The 25185-nt window shown below is 44.5% G+C and overlaps 1 protein-coding gene across 3 annotated transcripts in view; it reads left to right on the top strand.

The window, feature by feature from the left end:
* Fgfr2 (fibroblast growth factor receptor 2) overlaps positions 1 to 25185 on the top strand; it is a 105477-nt gene that overhangs the window by 64242 nt on the left and 16050 nt on the right. For all 3 annotated transcript variants that reach the window (XM_052197289.1, XM_052197308.1, XM_052197299.1), the window contains 7 exons: positions 759 to 949; positions 3342 to 3486; positions 5461 to 5657; positions 16306 to 16457; positions 19778 to 19899; positions 22121 to 22231; positions 24644 to 24834. In XM_052197289.1, the coding sequence (XP_052053249.1) occupies positions 759 to 949; positions 3342 to 3486; positions 5461 to 5657; positions 16306 to 16457; positions 19778 to 19899; positions 22121 to 22231; positions 24644 to 24834 (1109 nt within the window). The remainder of the gene's footprint in view (positions 1 to 758; positions 950 to 3341; positions 3487 to 5460; positions 5658 to 16305; positions 16458 to 19777; positions 19900 to 22120; positions 22232 to 24643; positions 24835 to 25185) is intronic.

Raw genomic sequence — 25185 nt, forward strand, 5'->3', positions numbered from 1 at the left:
GGCAGTGGTGGTGTGTGACTTTAATCCCAGCACTGGGGAGGCAGAGGCAGGATTTCTGAGTTTGAGGGCAGCCTTGGCTACAGAGTGAGTTTCAGGACAGCCAGAGCTATATAGAGAAACCATGTCTCCAAACAGAACAAAAAAATTAAAAAGAAAGAAAGAAAGAAAGAACCACTGAATGGAGTGGTTATCATACCCTCATGATAACAAGAGGGATCCAGTAGGTTTGGTTTAATTGTGTTTGGAGCTTTGGTTTCTAATTTGCTTTTTAGAGCTGGAGACACAAGACTTCCCAGAGCATCTTAGCGACTGACTGGGAGAGATCATGCCTAGGAGAACTTCTCTTGGTATTCAACACAACCTTAAGAGTAGCGTGTCACTTGTCTGTGCTCCCTACCTCATGTTTAAAATGAATCTGGGCATCATCTCAAGCCAAATAAGTGAATAAGTGGCCTTCTACCCACTCCATCTGTCTCTCGGGTTGCTACAGTAAAGAATTTCCCCTTGTTCATTAGGTAGTCTATAACTCCCAGAGTAATGCGTTCTTTTTCTGATTCTCTAAATAAGTTATCCTTTACAAGGCTTGTGCTTCAGTGATCCGCTTTGAAGTCAGCTGTGTTGTGCATGGGGCTCCTATGTTATTCCAATGGAGTCAGCCAGCAGACGGAGGCCTTTTTGGCTTGAGTTCCCCCGACAGCCCTCTGGACTACACAACTTATTTATTGCTCTCTCCCCCTCCCATTGCCTGTCTCCATCAGAGCGATCACCACACCGGCCCATCCTCCAAGCTGGACTGCCTGCAAATGCCTCCACAGTGGTTGGAGGGGATGTGGAGTTCGTCTGCAAGGTTTACAGCGACGCCCAGCCCCATATCCAGTGGATCAAGCACGTGGAAAAGAATGGCAGTAAATACGGGCCTGATGGGCTGCCCTACCTCAAGGTGCTGAAGGTAAGAGCTTTCTGAATCTTAAGAGGCCGGTGGTGAGGGCGCCCTTGGAGATTTGGCCAGGGTCTTTGATGGCCTGTTGGAGTTCAGAGATGGTTCTTTTTATGGACTAGAGTGTGTTAAAGAATAGGTCGCCATTAAGCCTGTTAATAACATTTCTGGAGGGGGCTGCAGAGGGAGGGAGGTGCTGCTGTGCTTGGAACCAGAGGCTTCTCCTGTTTATTAGCCCTGAGGAGACACTAAAGCTGGGGTGGGGTACTGATCACAAGGCGACATAGAGAGTAAACAGGGTAGAGTAGATGGAAATAACTGGAAAGCTCTAGACAGTGTTTTTCTGATGTTTTTATGACATGTAACGCTATATTAATAATAACATTTGAATCAAATTTTAGTCGTTACAAACAATTCAACTTTCTTTTTCGAAAAAATTCTCTCTAACCTTTTATGATGTTTGTGTGGTCTAGAGAGTAAATGGTGTGCGTGTGCATGTGTGTGTGGCTGGGTTTTTTGTTTTTTGTTTTTTTGCATCTGTAAACTAAAGGAGAATTTCTTTCCCTTTATATTAAAAGAAATCATTTTTTTCATGTACCCATTTTTTTGTGGCTTTAGTTTTTGGGCCTAGCCTGCTCTTGAGCATGCTAAGCTGAGTCTGTATTGTCAATTCTAAGCCACTGTCTGCCTGCCTACCACGCTCCCAGGGAGTATACAACAGTCAGTCTAACTATTCAACTATAGGAGCAACAGGCGGCTCATGAAGAACTCTCAACCTATAGTCTTCTCTCTAGCCAGCCATACCCAGGATCCAAAGTGCTGGAGAGAGACGGTCATCCCGGAATGCTGCTCACCCGTCCCACCAACTGGCCACCTCTTCCGCCGGCTCGGATCACTTCTGTTCTCCACCACTTGACAGATTTTGTTCTCCTCCCTCCCACAGCTCTTTAGATGTAATCAGTGGAGATTGTTTTCTTGTGGTGTGTTGGTGGTGGGACCATAGGCAGCACCGAGTCCTTCCCGGTTGGCCGTTATATTGTTTTCCTATGTCTGTTCTAGCACTCGGGGATAAATAGCTCCAATGCAGAAGTGCTGGCTCTGTTCAATGTGACGGAGATGGATGCTGGGGAATATATATGTAAGGTCTCCAATTATATAGGGCAGGCCAACCAGTCTGCCTGGCTCACTGTCCTGCCCAAACAGCAAGGTAACAATGTTTTTGTGTTTGTGTATTTTTTGTTTTTTTTGTTTTTGTTTTTTTTTTTTTTAAAGAAAACTGGATATAGGAGTTAAAAAGACTCGGTGCTTTGGGAAGCAGCAGGCAAGCTTCTAGAATAACTCTCGTGGCCTTGGTATATTTATAATGATCTTTCTTTGGTGGTGCCGCTGGTGTCATGCCAGTGGCCATGGAAAAATGCCCACAATGTTCAAAGTCCTTGAAGATTCCCCTCACTCCCAACCCTGTTTTCATGCCCCTCTTTCTGGTCTGTCTTGTTTGGACTGCACAAGTCCCGTGATCACTGTGTGTGAGTGCACATGGACCTGGCATGCCTGTCGAGGCTACGCTATCTGATTATTAAGCCAGACTCATGTTGCTTTTTATGCCGGTTACGCGGAGAAGTGCTAGCATGATAGCATTCACCTAATGAAAGATCTGTTCTTTGGTTTGGTCCCACTCCGGATCCTATCCAGAACTGGAGGCTAGTTATCTTCCCGTGACTGTGACACTGAAGGATGGTGACGGCAGACCATCGGTGGAGTTTTCAGTTATTCTTCACACGCAGACATTCACATTAGAAACAAAACAGACTACAAGTCCAGTTTTTCTGTTACCAGTATGATGTTTTCTGCCATGTTCTTTCAATGATATGTAAAGCAAGAAGATTTTAGCTTGAGTGAAGTTAACCAGAATCTGGTAACCAAGATAACCTCCTACCCTGTTCCCATGGAGCCCGAGGGACGTGTGAGATGTCCCCCTGCTCTGCCATGTTTTGTACCATCCTACATAAGATGGAACCTCCCCCTTTTCACAGTGGGAGAGTCTGCATCCAGCAGGACCAGAACCCAGATTAGTCCTCTGGGTATTCAACTTTTTGGAACCCACCCACCCTCAAATCCAAATGAAAACAAATTCAAAGAGGACGGACTCTGTGGGCTGATTTTTCCATGCGTTCAATTGCATGCATGTCTAGGTGGTGACGCCGGTGTGGTGACGGGCCTGCAGAGGTGAGCTGGCCGGTGGCTCTCAGTGTCTCTCGGTTGTGGGCTTTGTGGATGGGCTGCAGTTGGAATCTCCTGATGGCCAGCACCCCCTGGATCCTCTGGGACGAGGCCTCTTGGTTCCAAGGCCCCCTCCACAATCATTCCTATGTCTAGCCCTTTTCTTGCTTCGTTTGTTTTCTAGGCTGCCGGTGTTAACACCACGGACAAAGAGATTGAGGTTCTGTATATTCGGAATGTAACTTTTGAGGATGCGGGGGAATATACGTGCTTGGCGGGTAATTCTATCGGGATATCCTTTCACTCTGCATGGTTGACAGTTCTGCCAGGTACATACTGCTCTTTCTCTCCGTGGGTTGGCTTCTTTCCTTGGTTGATTGCTATAAAATTAACACAGCTTCTGTTCTTAGAGATAGCCCCATTTATCCATTGCATAAAGATACCCCCAAAATGTTCCAAATGACGCCCCCAGAACAAGAAACCACCTTAGAAATTCATGCACAAGGAGATCCCATACTAGAATTTATGATCAAATAAAATATCACCTTTAAAGCCCAAAGGGATCTTATAATCTTAGTGAATCACTGAATTGTTGACTCAATGAGCCCATCTCCCACAAGATCCCCCCCCCCCCAAGAAGGAAGTCAAAAATTACTTTGTGAAATTCAAAGTAATTTTTTCCCGTTGTAAATTCCACTTTGGTAAAAGCCTGTATGTGGTTTGGTGCCTCTCGGTCCCACCTGCTTATGTCTCATTTGAGTGCAGATAGATTTGTAATGGGGTGCCCAGGAAGCACCTCTGAAGGGAAGTGTACAGAAGCAGTGTATTACCTTGGGAATCGGGTGGCTTGCTGCATGCCTCGATAGAGTGGACTCTCGGCTTGCTTTTACTGCAAAAGCATGCGTATGCTGTCTCGGGCTCGATGTTATTTCTGCCTCATAGAGAAATAAACATCAGCAAAGCCCATTGCTGTCTAAGTCTTTAACCAATGCCTCTGTTCTAGTCCTGCTTCTTGGTATATGCTGCTCTTCTCTCTTCATGCATTGCCTAGCATTTCCTTTGGAAAACTGCATAGACTGGGTTGCAGCACGTGACGCTCTTCCCTCCTGTTAGGAGTGCCTTGTTTCTAGAGTGCCATGCCTACTGCATGCTTGTGTTACAGCTTGTCAGGATAAATGGATCATTTCGTTTTTGTGCTGTGCTGCTAAGAGTTTTGACTGTCTTTGCAAATATTTATTTTTCTGATTAAAATGTATAAGCTTGAGAATAATAACCGTTGCATCCACCTGCCCCTTTGGTTATGTTATGAATCCTCTCTGTATTTATTCCTGAAAGAGAGATGCCTCTCCTGAGCTTGCTTGTACTTACAATGCCACGCTCTGTAAGTGCCTACCTGGCACTTCTTAACCAATTTGCCTGACAGTACTACCCTCTAAGGAGTTGCAGCTTGAGAATAATCATATTTGGAAATACACTGCTTGTAGACTGACCAATTGAGGACTAAGGAGGGACCGATATGGTTGACAGAAGAATGTGCTAAGTTAATCACATTTCTACTCATATGCAGTACCATCATGATGTTAAAGGTTCACTAACAAGTTAATATAATGGGATATACAACCATTTTAGTGGTTATTAAGTAATATATATATATATATATATATATATATATATATATATAACTATTTCAAGGTTGATACATCTGTTTGCTTAACTGAATAATATTCTGGACTGTATGAAGGGACTCACCAAAACATTTTGGGCCAGCTTACTAGTTGAGGGTGAGCCCTGTGGAGCTGTGGTCCTCTTCCCCTGGAGGCACCGCCCTAGCTAGCAAGCATTGTCCCTGTCTCCTTAGAAACAACAGTGGGTGAACTCCCTTTAAACAGTTTTGTTTGGTTGATGCTGAGCAGCCATCATGAAAGACAGTCCTCCTGTGCTGGGTGTACTGGGTGTCCTGCTCTGACCAGGAGCCTAGCAGAATGTGGCCTTGTAGTCTCCCATTAAGATGTGGTATCAGCTGCTCACTGGTGGCAGCTGCCCCGTGAGGCTGGAGAAGGTGCCTGGCTGCCTGGGCTGTAGTGATAAACTGAGGAACCCTTGGCTCTTCGTTAGCATTTGAAGAGGCCCAGGCAGGAGGCACCTATCTGCTCTGCATCTGGGTATCCTTCTGCATTGACCTGTTGATAGGGAAGCCCTTGATGTCTTTGGCATCATTCCTTGAAGTATGTTTTGATCCATTCCTCTGGTATCCTAACTTTGTGGCCTGCTTATTTGTCCCTCTCCTGTGATCTGCAACCCAGCGCCTGTGAGAGAGAAGGAGATCACAGCTTCCCCAGATTACCTGGAGATAGCTATTTACTGCATAGGGGTCTTCCTAATCGCCTGCATGGTGGTAACAGTCATCTTTTGCCGAATGAAAACCACGACCAAGAAGCCAGACTTCAGCAGCCAGCCAGCTGTGCACAAGCTGACCAAGCGCATCCCCCTGCGGAGACAGGTAACAGAAAGTAGATAAAGAGTTTGAAGAAATTTACTCCCCTCCACCACCCAGCCAGCTCTTGGTTTTCCTCTGCTTTGATTCTCCCTCTAACTTCTGTGAGCTTCAGAACTGCGGGCAATTCTAACCTGCCACTGTGTGGAGGTTCAGTCAGCGGTTGGGACTAAAAAACATTAAGTGACAGTGCTGCTTTGGGCTTGTTAGGTTGAGTCTAGTTTTAAAGGACAGTAGGGTAAAGATTGGAGCTGCCCAGTGCAGTGGACAGTTAACTCTTGAGGCTGAAGGAGGCCATGCCCTCTGGGCCTGTGCGAAGACTCTAGCACTGGGCTCTTTGGTAGAATAGGCATGTTCTTCTGGGGTCCATTGCTTCCTTATGAAGCAGGATGTTCAGGTTCAGTTTTTTTCCTTAATAGGAAGGAGAGTTTAGTTTTCTTTGATTTACTGTATTAAGTAGAGATCAGAAACATAGGGAATGGAGGTACACGAGAACTAATGCTTGCATAAAAGTGGTCTGTGATTCCTTCTAAACTGGGTTTGGGCTGAATCTGTCTCATTTTTGAAATAACATTGTATGCTTATAGTTTATTGTTGCAGGTTACAGGTGTGGCTATGGATTCAGTGATAGGGTGGTTGTGTGTGTGTGTGTATTTGGGTTGTAAGTACATGTGTGCGCGTGGCTGCGGAGGCCAAAAGAGAGTGTCAGGTCCACTAGTGCTAGAGTTAAGGCAATCGTGAACTTCCCAGCATAGGTGGTGGGAAATGAACTCTGGTCTTCTAGAAGAGCAGCAAGCCCTCTTTAACCACAGAGACAGTTCTCCAGCCCCCAGATAAGATGATTACTATGTAGAACAGGGAGAAAATTACCTTTAACCTTGAGCTTGGTCTTTGATGGCTGGCTTTAGGGGAGGAAAGGCAAGATAGAACCTTCACTGTGTCATAAAACAAAGCCCTTCAAAGGTGGATAAGGAAAAATGCTTGGCTTCTGTGCTTGTTCATGGGTCTAAGGGATTTGTGAACGTAAATCTTTATGATACGGTTTCGAATTTGATTCTGATAAGATTGTCACTATTTTTTAATTAGCAATTGAAATGACCAACGTCTAGAACTGGGAGGTGTTTGTTAAAACTGCATATTTGTTAGGTTCAACCCTAGAAATTCTTATTCAGTAGTTCTTGAATGGATCTGTAAGAGTCTGTATTTTAAACTCTTCCTTGGGTGATATTGTGTAATGCCTTAAGAATCTCTGGGTTCAACCCCACCCTGCCTTTCCTGGGCTGTCAACTAGCAAGGCCCTTTCTGTGGGCCCTTTCTGTGGACAAGGTGGGAACCAGCAGGCCAGTTGTGGCTTGGACACAGGGCCTTGGCTGTTCTCAACCTAGTTACACACTATAGGCTAAGCAGGTCCTTGTCCACGTCCTTGAAGCCTCTAGTTTCCAACAGGTGCTTCTTGTAGAGGTTTAAGATATAATTTGGAGCACATGTCAGATGCAGCCATTGGCCAGCTGTTGAGTGTGGAGTCAAAAAGGCTCAGTGGGTTCCTTTTGGTCCTGAGAATGTTGTGCTACTTTGAGTGACACTACTGTCATTTGTGGGACTGGAGAGGCAAGATGGTGCTGAAGTTAAGCTTGTTGCCTAACGAGTTGCGGGAAGAGTCCATTAGTAAAACTCTCACCTGGCTAGATAGTGCTAAGGCTTCAGGCTGAATGTCCATCCACTCCTTTGGCCACTCCTTCACAGCCTCTCCCCATCTCTTAGCCCTGGGCCATTCTTAACCTCTGCACTCTGGAGCTGGGAGTTTAAGTAAAGGGAATGACGTGCTGTCTTATCATTTGTTTTTATAATAGAGGAAACAAATGAAATCCAGAACTTCAGGTAAATAGGCCACTGACCCATAATTATTTCATCATTTAAAAAAGTGATCTTTGAAGCTGGGCTTTGGTGTCGCACGCCTTTAATCCCAGCACTTGGGAGGCAGAGGCAGGCGGATTTCTGAGTTCAAGGCCAGCCTGGTCTACAAAGTGAGTTCAGGACAGCCAGGACTACACAGAGAAACCCTGTCTCAAAAACCCCGAAAAAAACAAAACAAATAAACAACAAAAAAGTGATCTTTGTTTGTGTGTGTGTGTGCGCGCACAGGCGTGCATGTTTACACATGTGTACAGGAGCTCTTGGAAGCTGGAGTACAGGTAGTTGTGAGCTTTCTGATGTGGGTGCTGGGACTAGAACTTGGGTCCTCTGCAAGAGCAGCAAATGCTTCTAGTAACTGAACTATCTCTCCAGGCCCCACCACTTTTAAAGAAAACTCTTTTTACATTTCTATATTTATGTCACTCAGGCGTGTGTGTGTTGTGTGTGTCTGTGTTTATATGTTTGTATGTGGGCATACACATGGCATAGCGTGTCTGTGGTGGCCAGGGGACAACTTACATGGGGGCCAGCGCCTTCCTCTACCACCAGGTTGGTTCCCAGGAATCCAACAGGTCAGGTTCAGTCAGGTTTTATTGACTCCATCATATTTTAAAGAAAAAAAAAATTCACACCTGCTGCAGCCTTCTTTCTTTTGCTTTATGTGAAGAAGACAGGTGCCCTGGAGTTCCCTTTGGCACATGTGTTCAGCATAGCATGTCTCCCTTTTTGTTTGTCCAACTGAGTTTCTTCATTGTCCGTTGGTCTCCACCTAAGCTGTCCATTTTATCTATCTATCTATCTATCTATCTATCTATCTATCTATCTATCTATCTATCTATATTTTTTTCCCTGTGTGACTAGAGGGAAAAGTTGGGTTCTTCTCATTTGCCTTCCTTTTTTCTTTTATTCATTGTTATTTACTGAGTGCACGGTTTCTTTTAGTGCAAGGGCCTAAATCAGGATTCATGGGCTGGAAGTGTGGCTCAGTGGTAGAGTGCTCGCCTAGCTTGCCCAGTCCCCAGTATCACCAAGGAAAATAATTAAGCCAGTTTTGTGTCAGAGAAAGCCTACCCATTTACCACTGGCTGCAAGGTTAGTGAAGGTCCTTTTGAAATGTTTCTTCAGGGTCACACTGTATAAGAAAAGTGTGTGAGGCCCAGGCTCTCTGGCTGAGTAAGTCTCTGGGAGATAAATGGGTTGAAAAGGTACTGATAATACCCCAGCATTTCCTAAAGTCATGGGAGAGTGTGGTCCTAACTGCCTCTTCCCAAAGGATTTCCCAAAGCACAGACCCACTTTGAGGAAGAGGAGGAGGAGGAAGAGGAAGAGGAGGAGGAGGAAGAGGAGGAGGTGGAGATGCTTATCGAGAATCAGGCTGTGGCTAGAGGGAAAGGTCCCACAAAGGCCCGCAGATAGCTTAATGACAGAGTGAATTCCACAGGGATGCCAAGCATGCCTTTACCTGGCGACAGATGAGCCTGTAATCAGATGTCTGGAGGAGCGGTGCTCCCAGGCATTAAGAAGCTAGGCTTTATTTTGTGTTGGCCCGAGAGCTTTTCTACAATGCAGCGTCCATGTTTGGTCCTCCTGGCCCTGGCCCAGCACAGTGTGGGGCTCATGCCTCTCTCCATCTGCTCCATCTTTGTCTTTGCTTTAGAACAAGAAAAGTTGTTTTGTTTATTCATGTTGTTTTGCCGTGTGCATGAGCCCATAGGTGCATGAGTGCTCAGGTGTGTAGGTGTGTACAGAATGTGTGCTGAAGCGGAAAGACAACCTCAGGTGTCATTCCTCAGGTGTTGTCCACTCCTGACTCTCTTTTTGTGCTAAGTTTCTCACCCAGTGGCCTGGAATTAGCCAAGGAGGCTAGGCTGTCTGGCCTGTGAGTCCTGGGGCCCCAGTTGGCTCCACCTTCTCCTCCTCCCTGTTAGGATTCCAAGGGTCGCTTACCAAGCCTTTTTTTTTTTTTTAATGTAGCTCCTGGAGATTGCTCTCAGGTCAAGGAAGGCAGGTTGTTTTACCTACTGAGCCATCTTCTCGATCCTTCTTTCTCCTTGATGTTTGCTTCCCTACCCTGAACCTATTTAAATCAGGCATTTCACTTATTTTTCTGAGGTAAAAAGGCAGGGCTTTTGTTTGTTTGTTTTCTGTATCAAATATATTCTTTATAGTCTTTCTAGTAAATATTAATTTTGGGAGACATTGTATGTACATTGATGCTTGGGGAAAGATAAGCAACGTTTTGGCGGGACAGCCTGTGGGATCTCCCTATTAATGAGGATTCATCCCTTTCGTCCAAGGCTAGGACTGGACACTTTATAGGAGCTTGCTCACCTGCGTCTACTTCTTAGTACCTGGTGTTAAATGGCGGTAGCCCACCTAGAGAAGGGCACCTTGTGACCCAACTGGACCCTCACTGGGAAGTGGTCTTTGTGTACTCCTGAGTCCAAGTGGAAGGATTTGCCTTCTGTGATTTCCATAAGTCCCTTGTTGGGGAGGTGGGGTGTGGGTATAGGGCAGGACAGAGGAAGCCTTTTCTGTGGAGTGCTGTGTTTGTTGACAAGCTGTCCCAGGTTGTGTTGGCTCTTCTCTGGAGATAGAAGTTTAGTGGGGCAAGATGGAGATCCAACTATCTATTGATTGCCTGTGTCCAGATGAATCTATAGCTTACCCATCTCCCAGTCTCACACGGGGCTGTAGTGAGTTTGTTTCCAGCCTCAGCCACTGACATGGGTAGCTGAGAAAACCAGAGAGCGATTTCATAATGCCTTTGAGGCCCGTGGTTATTAGGGATGGGGTGGAGGAACACTTAATTCCAGAGTATATGAAACTCAGGGAAAGTGAGTTCTGACTGCTGAGCAGCCCAACACCATAACCTGGAATCTCCTTCATTGTGTAGTCGATCCAGAGTTGCAGTGTACTGGTTCTGTGGAACATTTGGGCAGCTGGATAGTTGTGGATGACCCAAGTGGAGTCTTCACTTTCGTAGGGATCGATTGCTTTCCTTGTCCCCCAATTTGGCCTGTCTTTTCTCTCAGCCTCGGAAAGATATGCTTCTTTGACTGAGATCTACCCTGGACTTTTGCTGCTGAGCTATACCAAGTAGAATCTGAACACCTGAGCCAGGTGCTTTTATCGTGACAAGTGTCTAGAGGAGGGGGAGGCCGTTTAAGGGGCAGTGTGAGTGATTACCTAGACTTTGTTATGGAAGGAGAAAAACATCCACCCCCAGAAGCCTCCTGAAACTTGGCGTGGTACAGGTTTTCTGCTTGGTTGTAGAGGTGTGTGGGGCTAGACTTAAGATAGAACAATGTACACACTGGCCTTCTGTTCTGATGTGGAAGGCTCCATCTGCTGCCTGGAAGCCCGAGGGTGTCTTCAGTCTGCAGTGGTTCAAGGGCGTATGTCAATCCTCAGCAATAGAGACAAACCTGACTCACCCCCTCCCCGTAGCGTCTTCACTTCCGCCTGCTCCGTCTTCTGGAAGGTCTCCTGGATGTTCAGCATAATCCAGCATGAAGGGAGACCGCTCTTACTTGGTGGCCCTTTAAAAAGAAAAAGGGGAGAAAACCCACTTCCTCTGTTAATCTCCCGTATGTACCGTGGAAATATATGAAAAGCACATTTAGTTAAAAGCTTGATTTATGGCACGTGGTAAAGAGATCCCGGCATGTAAGGCTGCCGAATTGGAGACTCTGAAGAGTGTGTGGCTTTCTAAAAACCGCCTGCCAAGATTTTGAGTGGGCGGAGAAACAGTTTACTAGAGTGTTAGCATTTATTGTTTATAAGTGGCTTCTAACAGTAGGATATTTTTAAGTGCGTTGAAATAGAAACTCCAAAGTCGAAGTTTCTAGATTAAGGACGGAAGAATATCTGAGGAGGGAAGTTATAAATACAAAAGAAAGAGAAGAAAGTCTGTAATTCAGTGGTGTGAGGAACCGTCCAAAGTGGGCGGTGGGGCCACAATTCAGAGGCAAGGAACCCCTGAAAGGCAGGGTTCCTCCGGGAACCCCTGCTGGAGACTTTGCCAAGCCCTCCAGACAGGTTGATTTTCTGAGAAGAGGCGAGTGAAGAGAAAGCCAGCCATGCTTTACAGCCCCAGAGGGGATTTTAAAAGTATAGTAAAACGCATGGAGGTGAAATTAAGATATACCTCTGTAGACAGGGAGAGCAGATTCTGTGTGTTCATATACTTTGCGTATTTTCTTACCCTTTCTCTCTCTGGGTGTTTTTTACAAAGGTATTTTCCAGACTTGTACATTGAACCTGAATCTGCACTTTATATCAAACAAAATTCCCACAAGTTAAGGCAGTTTTATATTTTAACACCAATAGCTGCAGCATTTTATATTTTAATACCAATGACTAGCAATGTTTTTTCTTCTTCCATATTATTTTAGATTTTTTTTCCTCTTGTTTTCTATTTTGAAAATGTTCACATTAAAATCTTGTGGGGGGTGCTCTGTTGTGTGGTGGGTATGTGTATGGTAAGCTCGCACCACAGGCCTGTGGTGTGCATTCTGTTTGGGTCAAAGTTCTCCACAAGCAGTTAATGTCAGACTAGATGGCAAATCTCTCTGATTTGAGGTAACCCCTAAGTCATAGTCACCGGCGGGACCTTGCTGCCCTACAGCTTTTCTTCCTTTCCCCCAGTTCCTACATTAAAAAAAAAAAAAAAATCTTGCTTACTGGAGCTCCAGGCCATCCTGGCTGGCAGTTTAGGGTCCAATTTTGTAAATCAGACATGCTGTTAATGCGCATTCCATCTAACATCAGAACAAACCCACCCAGTAGAGCAGTCCGGTGAGCTATGGCTGTCCCAGCTCAGCAGTAAGCACTTAATGCTGTCTTCATTCTGTCCAGCTAACTCTATGAGCTGTGACTGAGACTGCCTGAGACTCACAGGTAGTGTACATTATAATGGAGACATAGACCCAGGGCATCTTGGCCCTTGAGGGTCACCAGGTCACACGCTGAAGGATATGGAAACATCACAAAACAGCCTGAGGGGACAAGAGAGAAGTGCAAATGGGGGTCTTGCTAGTTTCTAAACTGAAGTCTACATAATTCAACCTGTGCCTTCCTTTCTCGGTGTTCATCTTTGTTTTTATTCCAAATGATATTTTGGCTAAAGAAAGAATGTCTACTAAAATACAAAAGAAACATAAGACCAAGGTAATACAATCTAAATGGTGTAGGAAGTTCTAGAATAAGACTTGTTTCTTACCTTACTCCCTAGTCTTGATTTCTCTCTCTCTCCAAAGATGACCACTGCTAAATCCTTAGATATCTTTCCAGAAAACATTTCCTGTCTTGCCTCCCAACTCTTGACCTCTCTCTCTGAAGGCGACCATGGCTAAACCCTAAGATATCCTTCCAGAAAATGCCTGTGGTCACAACCCATCCTGTAAGCCTCCATGGGGTGAGTACTGACTCCCAGGGGCAAGCCACAGAAGCTGCGATGTGCCACTAGCTTCCGGCCAGTAACATCATTCAGAACTGTGCTCTCCTGAGCGTCCCCAATTAGTGTGCCCTCCTCACTGGATTTAGCACACAGTGGGTCCTAACAATTAAACTTGGAACTTTAGGGTCCAGTGATACAGAACCAAGCTGATGACGGCCCTATAAAGAGTATCCTGGCTGCACACGGCCTCTGCTGGCTCTTTGCTCTCCGAGGTCTATGTTGTCTCATTACTGGGCTGACGTTTACTAGTTTGGCTGTAGCTTCTTACCTCTGATCCTCTGGTGTGGATTTTTACTATATTTCTACTAGGAGATGATTTGTATGGAAGGACTTCCAGCAAGATCTTAAAAATTAAAAAAAAAAAAAAATGACATGCCTTTTGCAAGCATAGCTTGTGACCTTGATTCAGAATGAGTCAGGTGGGTGGTTCCAAGGAAGCACTATGGACCAGCCCCATTCCAGAATCTTCTGAGTTCCTTCTCTGTAGATGAAGCTCATGATGTTTTTGTGGCCAGGTGGAAGGTGGACATCTTGATGTTGTCAGGAAGCTCCTGGTTTCTGATGCAGCCTGCTCACCACAGCTAGAGTGGACACCATGTGGGCAGTGGAAGGGGCCTGGGAGTCATCTTTTGATAGGCTGGGGTGGATCACCTTTTCTGAAACAAAGGAGTAGGGATAGGGGACAAGGGGAGTGGATTCTAGAGGCACTTCTGTGTTTCCTAGCCCATCTTCCCTGGCTTGCTTCTGGATTGGCCTTAGAGATTGGGATCTTTGAATGTGTGGCTCTCTATTACAAAATTATCAGGTTCCTTTTTTTTTTTTAAAGTATCAATTTTTGTTGTGGCACAGTGAATAAATGTCCTATCTGTATAGCGTAATTTATGCATAGCTTCTCCTTGGGGGTTGGTGAGATGATCCAATGGGCAAAGGCATTTATGGACAAGCCTGAGGTTCCATGCTCTGTCCTCAGAACCTACGTGGTAGAAAATGAGACCTGACCCTCAGAAGTTGTCCTCTGACCCCCCACACGGATATGCACACAAACACATGCACACAGATACATTTTTTTAATTTAAAAAGAAAATTACCTTCCCCCTTTCCAAAAGACATTTTGAAGGTTCAGAAATGCCCTTATGTGTATTTTAAATGACAATAAGATTTCATATCAAAATTTGCCTACTGATGTTAACATTTCTTTGTGGCTTTTTTGCGGGGGTGGGAGAAGGTCTCTGGGAACTCATTAGGTAGCCAAGGATAACCTTGCACATCACTGACTTTAATACTGCAAACACTTTTCCTCAGTTCCATTAAGGGTAGTTGGGTTTCCAAAGAGCAGAGGGACTTGCCAGAGAGGCAGTCCTGGGAAGAACATAGGCCCTTGGGTTCCTCTGATGAAAGTCTAGGATCCACATGTGAAAGTTCCTTTGGTGTCTTCTTTGCGGGCTGGATTGAGAAGGAGCTTGTATACTCAGCGGGGGATTGTCACCCCTACGGGAGCTGGAAACAAGGGTGGCCTGGTATGCTGCCTGGGTGGCTCTTGTCTAACCTCACACTCCATGTGTCCTGGACCAAAGAGCCTCAGTTGTGGTCTGAGGTGAAACAGTATCCAACAGCCCACAATCACATCAAGATTGTATAGTCATACCCAGGCATAGGCTTTCTGTGGGTTCTGCGTATATTTTCTTTCCCAGACATCAGCCAAGGAGAGACGGTGTGTTTACGAGACAGACACACTGGGTCTGACGTAGACTGATATACATCAAGGTAAACCAGAAAACTTGGCGAAGCCCACCCTGTGTGCTGCCAGGTGAGAGAGGATCCTTCCCATATGGTTCTGAGTGAAAATGTCTTTTCCTCAACCCTTGGTCTCATGAATTCACAGTGCTCTGCTTCCTGAAGTTAAAGTGACAAGAATCAGCCCATTTTCACTAAATGGTCTGTGCATCATCAAGTTTCAGAAGGACTGGGGATACATGGAGAATAACCTCCTGGTGTCCAGGACTCAAATTTCCTTGAATAAAAGACTTTTGAGTTACCAGAATGCACTTTCCTATGTCTTAGTTAAGGTTTTATTACTGCAAAGAGATATCACCACTAATGCAACTCTTATAAAGAAGAACATTTAATTGGGGCTTGCTTATAGTTTCAGAGGTTTAGTTAATTATCACCACGATGGGAAGCATGGCAGCTTCCTGGCAGACACGGTGCTGGAGAAGGAACCAAGAATTCTACATCTTGAGCCACAAGCAGCAGAAGGGGATTGTGTGTCACACTGGAATGAGTTTGAGCAAAGGAAACCTCAAAGTCCAGCCCCGTCCAACAGTGACAAACTTTCTCTATCTAACAAGGCCTTAGCTCCTAATAGTGCCACTCCCTATGGACAAAGTATTCAAACCACCACACCAGGCTGCCCTACAGCTCTTTCCTTGCGATCTTCCTTTACATTCTGGAGGCAAAAGCAGCGTGGATGAACTCTTTAGTTAAGTACTTGTGAATTCCTCCCTGCTGACTTGATTTTGGTTGTGTTTTTATTTTATGGTGGTGGACATTGAATGTGAGGTCTTGTCCATGCTTGTCCAGCACCCTATAACTGAGCCCAGCCTTCGAGTTAGCAAATCTCAGGAGCTCTCAGAAGCACAGCATTGATCTTAGGCTGAGCAGGACTAAGAGGATCTTGGTTATCTGAACAAGGAAAAGCAAAACAAAAACAAAAAACAAAACAAAAAAACCTGTAATGCTGTCAGTAGGGTCCTCTGTACATTCTTAAGTGGCTGTCTTAAAATAATTAAGATAAGGTGCTGAGAGACTCCTCAGCTCAGAGCACTGGCTGCTCTTCTAGGGGACCTGGTTCGGTTCCCAGCACCCATATGGCAGCTCACAACTGTCTGTAACTGCAGTTCCAGTCTGACATCTTCACACTGACATACATGTAGGCAAAACACCCATGTACATAAAATTAAAAAAAAAAAACAACCCTAATTTTTAAAGTTAAGACGAAAAGAAGAAATACTATAATTAAACTTCTGGAAACATTTTTATTGGAAATCTGACCTTGGGATCCTGTGACTTTTCATTTTGGTCCCTGTTGTTTGTTTGTGTTTTGTGTTTTTGTTTTGGTTGTTTGTTGTTTAGTTCAGTTTTCTGTTGTTTGTTTTGTTTTTTTTCCTGGTTCCTTCCCCTTTCTTTGTAAGACCTCACACTCTGGCTGGGTCCCAGCTCACTTCCAGCCTCCTCAGGTAGAACCAGCATTACATCTGCTTCTTCGTATTTTGTATACAGGTTTCGGCCGAGTCCAGCTCTTCCATGAACTCCAACACCCCACTGGTGAGGATAACGACACGTCTGTCCTCAACAGCGGACACCCCAATGCTAGCAGGGGTCTCAGAGTACGAGTTGCCAGAGGATCCAAAGTGGGAATTCCCCAGAGATAAGTAAGTATTCCTTCTGGGCATGGCCCTAGATAATGCTTGCATGTAAGTGGGAATATTGGATTGACATTTTCCTTTCATGACCTTTAGCTGCAAAGGTCTTACTCTGACATTGTCAACAGGAATGCGATTGCGCCTTGAAATAACCAACTCCTGGAAAAAACTTTTTTGAATTTTTGTTTGCTTGCTTGCTTGTTTGTTTGTTTTATAAATAGTGCCTCAAAGCAGAGCTACAAAGTCCTAACTAGTCACCAAGCAAGGTGGTCTGGTTATCATTGTTTAAGTTTCTACACAATTCAAACCCAGTCATGTAATAAAAGACTTATGCAGACTTTTTTTTAAAACAATTTTTAAATTTATTTTATGTATGTGAGTAGGCTATAGCTCTCCTCATGAACACCAGTAGAGGGCATCAGATCCAGTTACAGATGGTTGTGAGCCACCATGTAGTTGGTGGGAATTGAACTCAGGACCTCTGGAAGAGCAGCCCGTGTTCTTAATCGCTGAGACATCTCTCCAGCTGAGAGTTATGCAGTCTTTAAAACAAAGCTAACATTCCAACTTCTGGTGACAAGAAATAACCTTAAGGATCTATTTTGGTCTTGTTTAGTTTTTGTTTAATAGTTATTAGTATAATGTTGGATTGAAAAGTTTCAAATCTTCTACCTGACATCTGATTTCTTTGGTCTACAGTACTTTGGTCGATAGAGGGGTGTCTAGTTGTGTACTGAGGCACAAGGTTGCTACACAGGCTTGGATGGGGTCTTGCCAGGAGTTGTTTTCTTTTGACCCATCCTGAATAACTTTATGCATGTTGGCCTATGGCTTGGATGGATTTGACCCAAGTTCTGCCAGCCAATGGCTGGGGGTGACCTGAGGGAGTCACTCAGTTCTCTGAATTTCTTGCCTATGACATGAGGGTCATGGTGTGTACCTCCCGACACTAAGCACAGTTCTTGGTTGTGGAAGTTCTCTCATTTCCACCTATGTCTTGGTAATCAGGGACCTTCGAATTATAAGCTTCAGCAAGATGATGCATTTAACAGAGCTGCTGGTACAGATGGTAGGCTACCAGCCTCTGCCCTTGAGGTCGAAGACCAACCTTAGCTCTGGGAAGTGAGGATCCTAGAAGGCTGGCAGCTTCCTTCTTATAGGATTAGAGTCTAAACAGCTAGAGAGTAACAGAAGGTGGAAAAATTGGCTCTTTCTGCATCAAAGACACAGGAATAAGCTCCCAGCTTGCTTGAAGACAACTAGTCTGCCTATCTTGACATTTGCAGTGTCTTCCTAAGAATATGTTAGTGATATGCTTAACACATACACACCATGGTGTGTGTGTGTGTGTGTGTGTGTGTGTGTGTGTGTGTGTGTATACAGAGATTCAGAAACACAAAGATAAGCTTTCCCAAGACTGGGTATGGCCAATTCTAGTTGAAAGGGAAAGGAAGCTTGGGACCCCTGGATCTCCCTGTCACACTATTCCAGGTACTTTGCTTCCCAACTTAGAGATCTTTACATATATGCTCATCCAGGGCTGAGGAACATCTATGTAGTCTGTCTTATGTCAGTGGAAAGAACTTCCAGTTTATTTATGTACTGCAGTGAAAAGAGCATTCATTCATTCCTTCGTTCATTCAGGGAATGTTTAGTGGACGATTTTTGGGTGAGGTATCAAAGAAAACACAAAGAATGGTTTCTTTACCTACAGAATTTTGAGCAAGGAAGGTATGTTTCTCTTGACCCTTGCCAGCCTCCTAGATGGGTATGATTATATACATAGCTGTGCTCGAGTGTGCATTCCCGTGTGTACAATGCTGGCCTGGGGAGTGTGCACATTCGGGTGTATACAAGGCTGGACTGGGGAGTGTGCTCCTAGGTTAAAAGCTTGCGGCTTTCAGGTTGAGTCTGTGCTTTGGGCCACCTGTGGCCCCACAGTCAACAGTGTGAGTCTGTGTTGCCCGGCAGCTCCCACCCGGGGGTACCCAAGTGTGGAAAATCTGATCGCTATGCATTTCCAAGCACTGTTTAGCACAGATGTAGGTGGAGCAAACTTCCAATGAATGAAGGCTATTTAGAAACGGTTTATTAGGTTGGAGGCAGAAGTTACACAAAGAGAGGTTTGTTATGGTTGTAGTAACAGGGCAACAGGACATAAATTAGCCATTTTCCAACGCAAATGTTTATTTTCGGCCAAGATGTTCAATTTAATTTTAGTTCTTGACTAAAAGGGAGGTGCCTTCAACAGAGAGATCTCCATTTTCTTTTCTTTTTGTGAGCTTTCCAAAGCATTGTGTGTGTGCTTACTGCAAACGCTGTCTACTAAGGATAACTCAGTACTTGGCTGTACCGGGCCCTATGTTTAAAACTTCAAAAGCATGCTCAGGCTGCAGAGGTGCCTCTGTGGTTTAGTGCTCTTGTAAAGGACAAGAGTTCGGTTCCCAGCACCCATGAGGGGTGGCTCACAACCTCCTATAACTCTAGATCTGGGAAATCTATCTGGGCTCCTTGGGTGCCTATACTTACATACCCATACTCTCTCCCCAGAACCACGTGCACACATAATTAGAAATAAATCGTAAAAAAAAAAAATACATACATAAAAATAAAAACCACACTCTTAAGCATTCCAGAGACTTCCCTATTCTTCTGGCTTCCAGAACACCTAAAATAATGTTGGGTCATTTGTCGTGTATAAAACTTTAATGCTTAAAAATGTAATTTGTGCTGTTTTCTTTTTATTTTTTTCCTTGTTTACTTTGGGTAGTGATAAGGATTTCTAAACTTATGTCAAAAAGATATTATGCCTGTTTTCTAGAAGTTTCTCTCAATGAGAAACCACAAATTCTTTGAAAGGTACTGAAGATTTCTACCCTGAAACTTGGCAATCAGTGTAACTATAAAAATCTACCGATATTGAATAATAGTGATTTGAAAGCTGCCACTTTGCAGGGACAGAAAATATGAACAGCCTTTCACTTTTTTTTCTCTTCTGCGACATTTTAAATTATAAATATTTAATTGGCTCAAGACCAAAAGCTCCTCCTGGTTGGCATGCAGGGAGCCTGACCACCTCGCTAGCAAGGACACCTTCCATAAAGAAAAAGAAAATAAATCATGAGTACAAATGTGAAATTTAATAGTCCCTCCAACAGTAATTGACGTTCTGGAAAAACATCACTAAGAAAATACCCTGCATGTGCATGGGCGCCTCATTGGTTCCATATGCATGCCTCTGGAAGATTTTTATATTTAGTTCTGGAATTTCCCTCCCAGTGCCCCTCAGCCAGACTCTCGGTGTGCTAATCCCCTATTTACACATTTAGGCTGACGCTGGGCAAACCCCTGGGGGAAGGTTGCTTCGGGCAAGTAGTCATGGCTGAAGCAGTGGGAATCGATAAAGACAAACCCAAGGAGGCGGTCACCGTGGCAGTGAAGATGTTGAAAGGTGAGTGGGCGGATGGGTGGGAAGGAGAGGGTCTTATCGGGAGCACTCCTTTTGTGACATGTGAACTCTGCAGTGATGTGGGGTCAGGGAGCACATACTTGACCTGGAGGTTGAGGGGGTTTTCAGGATAAATGAGCATCTGAGACAGAGGATTTACCTTGAGCTGTGTGTACTTAAAAAGAAAAGCCAGTTCAGGAGCAAGTTGTAGCTTGCTGGGTTGAACTGTTCTCTAACTCATTAGAAGAGGTCCTGATTGTCTTCATCTCTGTGTGTCCATGGGCTTAGAAAGTTTAGGGGGTTTAGGTGGGGATTGATAGGAACCCAGACTAATAACACACAAATAAGGAGAGGTAGGTATTAGAGTCCCTGGAGACAGAATGCCACATCTGTCAAAATATGGATTCAAACAGTCACTTAGAAGCCAAAAAGGAACAAACAACAGAATTGGGTCTGCTGCAGAATCTCAGGGACATGTAAACAATAAGACCATAATATAAATGCCCGTTTGGGTTTTTTTGGGGGAGGGGGGCTGAAAGTTGATACACAACCTTTCTAACACAACTTGGCGGCCAAGCCCAAGAAGCTTAACTTACTTTCAACTATTGACTTATTCTTGCATGGTATTCTTTTATAGGAAGACTTAAAGGAAAAGGTCACATTATAAATCCCATTGTGGGGATCTCAGAAAGGAAAATTCCATGCTCAATGTTCCCTGGCTTGTGGGCAGAGAGGTCTGTCCTGGGCATGTGGGATGTGGCATGGGCTCAGGAGTCAGACCTTTCCTTTCTTTGACAGGACACTCACCACATCCCTCTCTGCTGAGAACATGCAGACAAGAAAGGGCTGGGACATAGTTTATTTTGTCATTTTTAGTTATTGACCTGAGACTCCCAGTGAAATCTGGGTTGCTCCTTTCTTTGGAGACTGATACCAGGGAGGAAATAGCAAATATCTGGGTACCAGGGCCAAGACAGCCCTTGGTACCTACTGGAAGCTGTGGCTTGGGAAGGATCAGATATCATACTGCTTTCCACAGAACCTCTGGTTTTGAGATCCCTGGGGCTATTGCAAAAGGGAGGTTTAGGGGTTGGTGTGCCCCTTTAAGCAAGATTGCCTGACATCCTTTTCATCATGGTCAGAGAACATTGGTCCCAAAGCCTTTTCAACATCCTTTGTGACAGCCAGAGTACGGCTGAGGTGTAGGGAACACAGCATGCTGAGCCATGTGTCCCTCCATAGGCCTCTTTTCCCTGTCCCTGTCCTCTTCTCTGTATTATCAGGATAGATGTCATTTTTAAAACCACATTCAGTCCTTTTTCTTTTCTTTCTTTCTTTCTTTCTTTCTTTCTTTCTTTCTTTCTTTCTTTCTTTCTTTCTTTCTTTCTTTCTTTCTTTCTTTCTCTCTTTCTTTCTTTCTCTTTAGCTCAGATGTACTTTTTAATTATTTCTGTATTGAATTAGCTCAGTGGTAGAACACTTGAGTGTCCTGCACATGGTGCTGGGTTTGCTTGCTAGTATTATAAGAATCCAAGTGACAGCAGAATTAACTGAGAGGAGAGTACGGTGCCCTGGAAATGCTCTTCCTCTTGTTTGAAGCTCTCTGGGAACCCATGTTGTGTTGGGCCTCTGCCATGCATGTGCCATGTATATGAGATGTGACTTACATCTCTGCTAAGGTGAGAGTTGGAGCTTTAACGAGGTCCTTTTTGCTCACCCAGACTGTTTCTATATGCCACACATTTGTAGATGTACTTATGGGCTGGGCCTGACTTTGAATAAGCTAAAGGCTCTGTTTGGAATTTATGCTCTGTAAAAAAATTTTCTAGTGGTTCCCAATGTTTCTCCTATGGCTTCCTCTCCATCATTCTCTGAGTTGTTTGGGGGACATCAGGGAATCTGATGTGTTTTCTAGAAGGTACCTTAGATTCATCAGAGGGTGGGGTTAATTCATGATCAAGTACTTCACTTCAGAAGACTTGTCCTTAGTATTGGGGGCCTAGATTTGGTTCCAACTCTTGACCATGTGGTCTCTGGTTATCTCTTTGATATTGAGCACAGCACTCCCCTGCCTCAGCTTTTATCTCTTCACTGATTAGATGGGGAAGTGTTTCTGGTTTTAAGTTTAAACTCATGGTATTTAAAGAGTTTGATGTCCAAGAGTGATAGCTTGGGAGTTGGGAGAAACTGGCTGATTTATGACTCACCTAATTCGTGTTCATAGACGATGCCACAGAGAAGGACCTTTCTGATCTGGTGTCAGAGATGGAGATGATGAAGATGATTGGTAAACATAAGAACATCATCAATCTCCTGGGGGCCTGCACTCAAGATGGTGAGTATGAGAAGGGTGTGTTTTCTCTCCATACTACGCCACTGGCTGCCAGCATTGGGTTTCTGCTTTTAGAGCATCTCAAGAGTGCATTTTCCCATCAGGCATATTGTACACACCTAGGCACTCAAGACGCTGAAACAGAAGAATCACAAGTTTAATACCAGCCTGGGGTACCTGGGAAGACTGTCTCAAAAACATTCAAATGTAGAGCCTGGGAGACAGTTTGATCCTTAGAGGGCTGGCCTTGCAGCATGAGGATTGGGGTGGATTTTTAGAATCCATATCTAAAATTGAGCTCTTACGATCCTAGCACTGAGGAGACAGAGGGAGATGGATCCTGGGACTCACTGGCCCACTAGCTTAGCCTTCTCGGTGAGTTCCTGGTTAAGGAGAGACCCTGTCTAAAAAACAAGGCTGTCTTCTGGCTCTCATATATAAGCATAAATACCCACATGTGTATCTGAAGATACAAATCCAAACATATCCACACATATAGGCAGAATTTTTAAGAGTCACTTTCACTCTACCCTTAGGAAGAAGTTACCAGCCATGGGTGCACAGCAGGTCTGTGTCTGCCCTCTAGGGGGCATGGAAAGTTGGAAGTGGGGGCTTCTTTAGAAACGAATTTCTGCTGATGCTTTTGTTGTGTGAGGGGCTTAAGAGAGATTTCTTAAAATAAGAGCAGTGTGCTTCGGTTGAGAAGTTCTTCTCTCAAAATGGGGACTGCAGCATCCTGTCTTGCTTTAGGCAGCAGATGGCTAAGCAGAAGAGGGAGGTGGAAGGAAAGAGCAGCCCCCCTCCCTCCCCCAGCCCCCAGCCCCAGGGGACTGGTTCCCTGGCTCCTCTCAGGAGTGCCTCCTGGTATTTCAGAAATCCACTTGACAGTGATTAGTAGATTTGAAAATTGCTTGTGCAGCTTCTCTTTCAGGTGTGCAGAGACTGGAACCTTCTTCTCCAAAGGGCAATCGTAGATATTTTAGACTTTTGTGGAACTGTGGTCTCTGTTACAGATTCTTGTCACTGCCGTTGTATTGAACAAACATCTTATATGATAGGGAAATGAATGGGCATGACTGTGTGACAATAAAATGTGATGATCCTGACCAGTATTGGGCAGGATGTGACCTGGGGACCATTCTCTCCAGCCTTTGGGTCTACACCATGCTCTGGCTGTTCGAAGTCATTTAAATTCTATCTTTTATTTTATCCTGTAAAATTTAATATTTACTTATCCTTATCATACAGGTGTATGCACATGCTTGTACACACACACACACACACACACACACACACACACACACACACACACACACACAGTAGCTCAAGCGACCTAGAATGGCCCTGCTTCTTTCTGATGGACATTGCCCTTCCAGGAAGACAGCAGTGTTTCTCAACCTGTGAGTCATTCTACCCCCATGGGGCGTCCCCCAAGACCATCAGAAAATACAGATATTTACATTATGATTTGTAACAGTAGCAAAATTATAGCTATGAAGTAGCAACAGAGTGATTTTATGGCTGGAGGTCACTACAGCATCAGGAAAGTTGAGAGCCAACCATTTGCCTAAGAATTTCATGAATTCATTGTTTTTAATGGCTGAGTAGTATTCCATTGTGTAAATATACCACATTTTCTGTATCCATTCCTCCATTGAGGGACATCTGGGTTCTTTCCAGCTTCTGGCTATTATAAAAAGAATACACATGGAATGCAGTCACTGATAAGTGGATAGTAGCCCAGAAGCTCTGAATACCCAAGACACAACTCACATATCAAATCATTCCCAAGAAGAAGGAAGGAGAGGGCCCTGGTCCTGGGAAGACTTGATGCAGCAATGTAGGGGATTTCCAGGACAGAGAAATGGGAGGGGGTTGATTGGGGAATAGGCAGAGGAAAGAGGGCTTATGGGACTTATGGGGAGGGGGGAACTGGGAAAGGTAAAATCATTTAGAATGTAAATAAAGAATATAGAAAATAAAAACAAAACAAAAAACCAACAAAACAAAACAAAAAACAAATAAACAAACAAACAAAGGAAGGTTGAGAGCCACCGCTCTAGAGGAAAGAAGGGCATCCATTGGAAAGTTGTTACTACTGTGTCTTTTAATTCTTTAAGCCTTTGGAAGATATCGTGTTGATCATCATTTTGGAAAGATTAGAAATGGAGATGTTCCCATTTTACCCAGGTCTTTATGAGTGATAAAGCTTTAAAAAAGAATAAGGTTGGGGCTACCTCTGAGCAATGGCGTTCTTATCTAGCACTTTCTACCTTGTTGTGTTCAAGGTTCTGGGTTTAATCCTCAGCACCACAAATCCACTCTAGGTTGTAATGACTAAAGCCTTTGCTGAGTCGCCCCAGAATAGCTCCTCCTGCCTTCCCTGCTTTAAGGAGCTTCTCCCCTCTGTCCTAGGACCTCTCTACGTCATAGTTGAATATGCATCGAAAGGCAACCTCCGGGAATACCTCCGAGCCCGGAGGCCACCCGGCATGGAGTACTCTTATGACATTAACCGAGTCCCCGAGGAACAGATGACCTTCAAGGACTTAGTGTCCTGCACCTACCAGCTGGCTAGAGGCATGGAGTATTTGGCTTCCCAAAAAGTGAGTCCTTCCCATTCTATTTGGTTGGATGCAAATGCCAGTTAAGTGTCTTTGAAGAAGCTGGGTGGTTCAGACGTGGTCATTCTCTTGATCTAGTCCTAGCCTGTCTTGTACAACCTGGGAAATATTTATGGTGTTATTCATATTCCGGTTTAATGGACTCTTGAAAGGCCAGTGCAGCCTCACAAACTTATAACAACTGCAGGAGAGCGGACTCTGCTTTGAGGCAGGGCAGGTGGGACGCTCCTGGGATGGCCTGGCTTCGTTCCAGTGAGCTTGGGCCACAGACTTGGGTGTTAAATTTAGATTGTTGAGCTTGATGTGGAATTAAATGATCTGAGAATGGACATG

This window comes from Apodemus sylvaticus, chromosome 1 (assembly GCF_947179515.1).
Source record: "Apodemus sylvaticus chromosome 1, mApoSyl1.1, whole genome shotgun sequence".
Classification (NCBI taxonomy): domain Eukaryota; kingdom Metazoa; phylum Chordata; class Mammalia; order Rodentia; family Muridae; genus Apodemus; species Apodemus sylvaticus.